Raw genomic sequence first — 8,731 nt, forward strand, 5'->3', positions numbered from 1 at the left:
CATTTCCACCAAAAATCTATACTAAGTTTGAGATTGATATTCATAGATTTGTACATTTATACCCTCCCCCACGAGGGTTCTTCAATTCAATACCCCTCCCCTCTCTCCATAGCTTTCTCCTCTCCCACTTCATCTTCTTCTTCTTCTTCTTCTCAGAACATCATATGAGATACAGAAAGAAAGCGAAAAGAAAAGGAAAAGAAAAAAGCCATGAGAAACGCCCTTAGATGTTGCATAGCTTGCATTCTTCCATGCGGAGTTCTGGACGTGATACGCATAGTGCACACCAACGGCCGAGTCGAGGAGATTACCGGCGACGTCACGGCGGCGGAGATCATGAAAATGCACCCCAAACACGTCCTTAAGAAGCCGTCTTCCCGCTCCGTTGACAACGACCAAGCCACGTGCCCCAAGATCGTCGTGGTCCCGCCGGAGGCTCATCTCCAGCGCGGCAAGATTTACTTCCTCATCCCGGTGCTGTCTCCGCCGGAGAAACCCCGCCCGAAATCCTCCTCCTCCGCGAAAAAGAAGCGATCCTCGTCGTCGGAAGTTGAGCAGAAGCGGCGGAGTAAGCAGAGCAACGCTGCCGCCGCCGGCGTCATCGTCTCGGATCAGTACTTGAGTGAGATTCTATCGGAGAAGCTTTCCACGGCGCAGAGAGATCGCCGGCGAGGCCGTGTCGGCGTCTGGAGACCTCATCTAGAGAGCATTTCCGAGACTGCAAGTGAATCATAGTCTGGGTTTTTTTTTCTTTTTTTTTTTTCTTCCTTGTTTCATATTCATTTTCTTGAATATAATTGTCCATTAGGGTTCCAAGAAGCTCAATATTCAACATCCTTTATCTTTTCCTTTTTATTTTTGTATATAAGAGAGCAAAGATGAAAATAATAATATGCCAAAGTTTATAGTATAATCTTTGAACATTGTACCACTTGGATCTTTGGTTAAAATTAATGTATATAAATCATATTTATATATAATATCAAAAATTACAGTCTTAAACAAAGAGCTAAATGATTTATTATACATTATATATGCAATAATTTCGATTTTACCATTTCACCATCTTCTATACCTTGATTAAACCCAAGAATATAATACACTCAATGGACAATGGCTTGGAGTGGCATGGGGAATTGGTATAATTGTGTAATTGGTTATGGAATTAATATTTTAATTAAGATTTGGTGTTACTGTTGAAGGAAAATAAAAATCAACTTTTGTTGGTCACCCACTGTTGGCTCCATTTGAATTGATAATGTTACTTCAATTAAATATTCATATAAAAAAATTGATTAATTAATGTGCAATGTAATTAGTCGACTCATAAATACTACAGCCTGCATGAATAGCTCAGTTAGTCACATAGGTGAAGTTTGAGAATAATGATCCGGATCGAGTCTCACCCACAACAGTGGAATTACCATGATTTATATCCTAAAAAAGGAAAAAAAAAAAAAAAAAAAAAAAAAAACCTCATCCAATCAACATGTGACAAGGGCTCTAGTTAAAAGGAACTATACATATAAAAAAAATACAATAATTAAGATATTTATCATAAGTCATGATAAATGTAAAATTTTAGTGTAAATAATATTTTTCAAGTTATTTATATCTATCACTTGGCGTTGACGCAATGTCTATATACATATCAAAATTCAATAAAAGATTAGTACTTTTAAAGCCTAAATTAACAAGTGTTTTTAATGAATTAATAAATAATAATAATAATAATAATAATAATAATAATAATAATAATAATAATAATAATAATAATAATAATAATAATGATGATGATGATGATGATTGGTGATGCTAAAGGTCACGAACTAGGCAATGACATTGTGAAGATAATATATTGTGATTAATAATAGCGATATGATGATAATCATGTCTTAATATTCCTTAGTGGATAAAATGGCTATAATCAACAAGATTTTAGATTAGAACATCATGACCTTTTTCCCTTCAGCAAAGTGAACTCTGGCTTTTTATTTTTTAAAAAATAAAAAATTATTGGTAAAATAAAGGAAAGATAAAAATAAAAGTAACTTTGAGGTTGATTGAAAAAGAGTCCCCACAAAATTGTTTTCAAGCATAGAATAATGCAATTGTAGGTTGCACTAGCGAGTGAGTGGGAAGATGTCTTTTAAGGCATTTTCTTATGTTCTATTCAGACTTTGAGATGACTACAATACAATTATTTTCTGATACCCAAAGCATCCTGGAAAGTTGTTTTCTGATGCGACTTCGACCCTTCCACTGTCTCCAACCTCACTTGTTCGTTCCAGCCTTTTTTTTTTTTTTTTTTTTTCCTTTAACAAAAACAACGATTCATTGTAATCTCAAGATTCAACGTTAATCTAAATCGTAAACAACAATTATTCGTGTGCTCAATATGTATCGGGATCAGACGCTTATCAATGGGCTAAAAGTTATGTTTGTGTAGCACTGTAGCAGTCAAGACTACGTTTAGATGACAGAATGCTGGATTTGAGACTTTAAGCCTCCATCCAAGAGCAATGTGAATATTGTAATCAACATTAAAAGATTTGCTTAATTAAGGAAAACAGACATTATTTATGTATTTTACTAAGGTTTGTGTGGGCTGATGTTGTATGTTGATAAGGTTGAATTTTGGTATAGTGGGTGCACGGAGGATGATCCCATTCCCATTATATATGTTGTGATTCTTATTTGAGTTTCTGAAACTCCCCCCACTAATTGGAGGCACAATCATTGGAATCTGTTTGAGTTATTGCATCAAGAATGGATGCCATAAGGAGCGGAATATAGTCATATAGAAGCCAGCATTTATCAGTTGAAATTTTCCAAAAGCTAAAAAAACACAACCTTCCTTTCCATCCATATAAGAGTTGGAGACCATATTTAAGAATTTCCTCAATTGTGACTCCAAGCCTAATTAAGAATTGTACTGATCTTCCCATAACAACTACTCGTTGACTAATCTTGACAAATTGGAGCTTATTATAAGTTTTATCCATAATTTATTGTCTCTAATAAAATATTAGGTATCAGACTAATTCCATTATAGTCCCGCTTACCGGCCCCCAGGAGCATTTGTTAGCATAATTTGAATTTGTGACATCATTGTTAAGATCAAACACTTACCATTACGCTAAAAAATTATAATTGATAGCAAATACACAACTTTATTTCCTTATATGAGCGCAATAGTCAGCCACCACGTTCTAATGGCAAAATGTTTATATATATATATATATATATATATATATATATATATATATATATATATATATATATATGATGGCAGTTTGGATGGTCGAGTCCAGCATAACGTGGCGTTAATTGCTAAAGTATAAGGAAATCTTTTGGTATAGTAGTAAATGATCGATCTTTGACCATTTCTTTTGGCGGGAGTTTAAAGGGCTGAGACTAGTATTATGTCATCAAAACGTGACGTTGATAGTTACAGAAGTATAAATAAATATTGTTGTACACTTGTACCTTCCTTACTAGCTATAACTTTTGATATAGTGGTAATGCATAATGCTAAGAGCATCCTCATTTGTTTTGTTTTTCCATGATTTTTACAGCTCGACCTAGGAAAGAGAAAGAAGATGAAAGAGGAAAAGAAGAAAAAAAAAACAAAAAAAAAACAAAAAAAAAATAAAAATAAAAATTTGAAAACAATTTGTTTTTTTTTTTTTTTAAAAGGTAAAGTTGAACACGCCCAGCTCGCGCGTGTAGCTAGGTGCGAGATGTGTGCCAAATGCGCATCGCAACAGTATCTTTTCTCCATTTCTCTCTCCTGTGGGACCCACAAAAAAAAACTAGAAATTGCAAGAAAAATATCCCCTAAAATCCACTTCCCACATTAGCTAAAAACCACCCTCAAATTTTTTCTTTCTAAAAAACTTAACAAAATCCGCTATTGGGGATATGATGCTCTAACAATTTGTATCATAGTAGGTCGCAAGATTATGCTTGTAGGGTAGTATACTGCTACACAAGTATAAAGAAATTTGAGATTGTTGGACGGAGGTTTGGATGGTTGTATACTAGCAAACTTCTAGACAAGTATAAAGAAATAAGAAAAGGCATTAATAGATATTGGTAGTTGTCTAGTCATACCCAAACAATAATATTCTAGAGGGAAATGCACCTAAGATAGAATATTTCGAGTCGACTTCTGTCAAAAAAATCAGAATTTCTTTTTGATGTTGTGATCAAATAAAAACATAAAGTTATGTATTCACTACTAGGGATGACAATGAGTCAGGGGTAAGTCAGGGAGGGCGATGATATGACAAATACTAAGGTATATGATTGAGAAAGTAATCTCGTAGCCTTAATTATGTGTCTGAACCCGGGTGATGGTCAGTTATGAGATCGGCAAGTCAATGCAGTGTGGTCGAAAGTGTCTGAAGTGCATGGAGAAAGAGTCAAAAAGTCCCTCCTTCTAGCAATTAATGCACCTTTATAGGCGAGGTGAGGTGAGTATGTTGAGCCTTCTGCATGTCTTACAATCCCTGTAGGTAGGTAATTAATAAATATTAGCCATTTAATTTATTAATTAGACTAATCCCTGACCCACCACCCTCTGTCACACAAAAAATAAACTCGATTCATGTGGTGGATTCAACTTTTTGAGAAGAATAAACTCATTCATGTGGGGGAATTCTGGTGGATATTCGAAGGGATTGAAATTGTCATTCTTATTCACTATTAATTATAACTTTTGTCATAGTGATAAAAACTTGATTATGACAACAATTATTCACTCACAAATATTTACCATGACGTATTTTAATACTAAAAGTAGTATTCTTAAATTGAGTAAACCCATCGGCCTCTTTTTACATTACTATAGATATAAGAGAGATTATAAAAACTCTTCTTGAGTTTAATGATTGGATTAAAAGAAAAGAAATTAAAAGGAAAAAAGTTATGGAGTTGTATGTTTTTATTTATCAAATGGTGAATAAATAAATGTAAAGTGAAGCAGCGCTTTACCTTTATCTATTGGGGTCGTTGTCTCCGCCTTTTGGTATGTTTTCTTGGAGTCTTTTGTTCATTTTTAATAATTGCATGTATTTTAATTTATTTCTCAAGATATTAAAAAAAAAAAAAAAAAGCATTGATAAATAGTTTAACTTGAACGAATAATTTATCATAATATAGTCACGCATTACTAGACGTCGCATATCAATAATAGATATATAAAATAATAATAATAATAATTTTTAACTGTGTAATATTACATTTATTATATTTTTTATTCTCTAGCTTATATATTGATTGGTTAAAAAAAGTTATTATTATTATAATTATTTTCTATTTTAACTTCCAATAAAAATGACAAGATCGAGCAAGATCAAGGATGTATAATGTAGTTTGAGAAGAAGGATGTACAATGTACACAAGTTCACTGTTAACCGATGTCCTTATTTAATTTGAACCTAATCACACACATCAAGTTCAAATGTTCAATGCATTATTATATTATAGAATCGTATATGGTCGTCTGAGAGATTCTTCTTTCGACCAGTCAAGATGGAGTTGGTATATGATAGCTAAGCTCCAAATCCATGGGAAGAGAACTTGGAAGATACAACAAAACCAGGATATATTATTGTGATATGATATTGGGCATTAATAATTTATTGTACTTCCATTTAAAAAAAAAAATTAAAATAGAATGGATGGCAAAGTGGTAGTAGTTCAAAATTGTCGCTTGTGCTGCATTTGGTGACGAAATGAAACCAAAAATATATTTCTTTTGAAAAGTAGAGTATAAAATAAATCCTTATGTGATAGGGATATAAAGGATATGTACATTGATCCTTGACTATATATGTCCGATCTTAGGATTGCACTTCTAGACATGCCAGACTGGAAAGTTGGCGCGTTACCTGGATATACAAATGATATGTGAAGTGTCATTTTAGTTGTTTCATCAATCCAAATCAATTCAATAAGGACGTGTAACACCACTGACTTAACTAAGTTGTAGGTAAACGCCGCATTCCCTTGCTAGCAAGAGTCCCAGTATGTGCTGCTTTACAAATCTTATGTACTAAGAATTCTAGAGTTTTTTCCACTTTTGGTCCCTCGACTTCACTTGTGGTGATAAATGGGATTCACGACTTTTATTCCGGACATAATAGGTGCTCAACTTCAATTTTTTTTCCACATTTGGTCCCATTCGACCAAAAACCCGGCCAACCCACCGGAATTAGACTCAACCCTTGTTATGTTAAGGGTATTCTAGTCATTTCTAACCCATGTAAAATAATTAAATATAAGATTTATTCTGTATATACACCTCATTCTCGCCTATCTCTGTTCAAATCGAAGGTGTGCGAAGAAGGAAGATATTTCTTTGCACGGCGAGGTATTATTTTCACCAGCTCGTCTTCGCCCTCCACTTCTGCCACCAGAACGGCGTCACCCATCATGTCATCAAGCCCCAGAACCTCCTCCTCGACAAGGACGGCAAGCTCAAGATCTCCGATTTCGGCCTCTCCGCGCTGCCGGAGCAGATCCGGAACGGCCTCCTCCACACCGCGTGCGGTACTCCGGCCTACACCGCCCCGGAGGTGATGATCAGAAAAGGCTACGACGGCGCCAAGGCCGACGCGTGGTCTTGCGGCGTCATCCTCTTCGCCTACCTCGCAGGGTACCTCCCATTCGACGACAGCAATATATCAAACATGTACCGTGCAATACGAAGCCGCGCGTTTCAGTTCCCGGATTGGATCACAAAGCCCACCCGGAGCATAATTTTCCGACTGCTCGATCCCAATCCGGTAACCAGAATGTCCATCGAGGAACTGATGAAGCTCCCGTGGTTCAAGAAGTCATCATCAGTGATAGATTTGACAGACGAACATCAATTCGGGAACCAAGAGTTCGACAAAGATTGCAAACACTTAACCAAAATGAACGCATTCGATATCATTTCAATGTCTCCCGGGTTGGATCTATCAGGGCTATTCCAGGCGGGATTGAACAAGAAAGAAATGAGATTCACCACAAATTCCGAGGTAGGAGAGGTTGAGGAGAAGGTAAAGAAGATCGGGAGTGAAGCAGGGTATAGGGTAGAGAGGGGAAAGGGAGGGGGAATCAGACTGGTAAAAGCAAGAGTAACGTTAATGGTGGAAATTCTTCAAGTGGCGCCGGAGCTATGGCTGGTGGAGATGAAGGTCGTCTAATTCCGGTGGGTTGGCCGGGTAAAATATTTAATTATTTTACATGGGTTAGAAATGACTAGAATACCCTTAACATAACAAGGGTTGAGTCTAATTCCGGTGGGTTGGCCGGGTTCTTGGTCGGATGGGACCAAATGTGGAAAAAAAATTGAAGTTGAGCACTGGTGTAGCAAAAATAAGATGTGAGCTCGGGTGTTATATCGTCCTCATGGGATTGGGGGATATGGCACGCAATATGCAATCACAATAAACTAGGCACTAGCATAAGGAAATCAACAAGAAGCTAAGCAAACTACAAGTTTAAGGAAATGATAAGACTAACACATATACACAAAGATAAACACAAAATAAAGAAATAGGACTCAAGCTAGGGAGCATTATCATCTAGATGCATAGCACAACCTAAGGATTGGGGAAAATCACACAACCAAGGAATAGAGGGGATGCACGTAGGAATCCTAGTCTATAAGTCACTCACGTGAGCAAATTAGCTAGGATTAGAACAAGGAATTGCCCCACTCTCGTGGTGAATCAACTCCAAGTTCTTCAAGAACACAAAGCATCTAAAACCCCCAATTTCTCCCATTTTCATAGGAAAAATCGGATTTATGCAAGGAGTGGCTTGGAATCTTGACCCAACTCTCATTGAGGCCAATAATCCTCCAAAACATGTCAATGAATGTTGTACACCAAGCATTAACAAAATACAAACACAAATCCTTCATAAACTCAAGAACCCTAGGTAGGCAAAATCCCCTTTATGCAATAATCACAAATAATCAAGCATCAAGATATATAATACAACCCTAACTCAAGTCCATAAACTAACTACTCATGATTAAATAGCATAAAGAACACAAAAACACAAGTGTAAAGCATAAACATTGCAAGATAAAGAGATAAAAGGGAGAGGAAAACTTCTCTAAAGAAATTGATGCTAAATCTTGAAATCCAAATGTTGAATCCTTGAATACAAGCATGAAATATGATAAAGAACCTAAATCTACACCTAATCTAACACTAAAATATGAAAGGAAAGAGTAGAAAATAGTTAGGGTTCGAATGGGGTTCAAAACCGAGTACAAATGAGTGAAAACTCAGCTAAAATAGAGCAGAGACGGGGGGCTCGACGCGTCGAGCGTAATTCTCGACGCGTCGAGAAATTACAGAATGTAAATCGCGACATTCTGCCAAGATTCGACGCGTCGAGAGTAATTCTCGACGCGTCGAGTGCTGATCTGCAACAGAACTTCGACTTGCAGGCTAATTTTGACCCTTTTGTCTTCAAAATTAGGCTTCGGTGTCTTCATGAAAGTTGTAGATCTTCAAGTCTTCTTTCAAATGGCGCAAGAATCACTTAATTTGGATATTTGTAGCTCGAGATATGGTCCAAAAACTAAGACATCAACGTACAGGTCAGGAATTGCATTTGCATGATCTTTTGCTTCTCTTTTGCTTTGGTTTGCCCAGATGACCAAGACCATTGCAAGCACCACTCTTAGGCTTTCTTGGAAGTGTTTTTCTCATCACCTTAG

The 8,731-nt window shown here is 36.3% G+C and overlaps 1 protein-coding gene across 1 annotated transcript; it reads left to right on the forward strand.

Moving 5' to 3' along the window:
* Positions 1 to 210: 210 nt before the first annotated feature.
* Positions 211 to 7,199, forward strand: LOC109164801 (CBL-interacting serine/threonine-protein kinase 7-like). The gene is made up of 2 exons (XM_019313349.1): positions 211 to 724; positions 6,343 to 7,199. The coding sequence occupies exons 1-2, from the start codon at positions 211 to 213 to the stop codon at positions 7,197 to 7,199; spliced, it is 1,371 nt and encodes a 456-aa protein (XP_019168894.1).
* The last annotated feature ends 1,532 nt before the right edge of the window (positions 7,200 to 8,731 follow it).

Source organism: Ipomoea nil, unplaced genomic scaffold (assembly GCF_001879475.1).
Source record: "Ipomoea nil cultivar Tokyo-kokei standard unplaced genomic scaffold, Asagao_1.1 scaffold3069, whole genome shotgun sequence".
Lineage (NCBI taxonomy): Eukaryota > Viridiplantae > Streptophyta > Magnoliopsida > Solanales > Convolvulaceae > Ipomoea > Ipomoea nil.

What these genes read in the sequence shown, in the direction of transcription:
- LOC109164801 (XM_019313349.1), top strand. Translation starts at nt 211, where the DNA reads ATGAGAAACGCCCTTAGATGTTGCATAGCTTGCATTCTTCCATGCGGA. An exon ending in GAGCATTTCCGAGACTGCAA is followed by an intron (nt 725 to 6,342) that starts GTGAATCATAGT and finishes TTCAAATCGAAG; the next exon opens with GTGTGCGAAGAAGGAAGATA.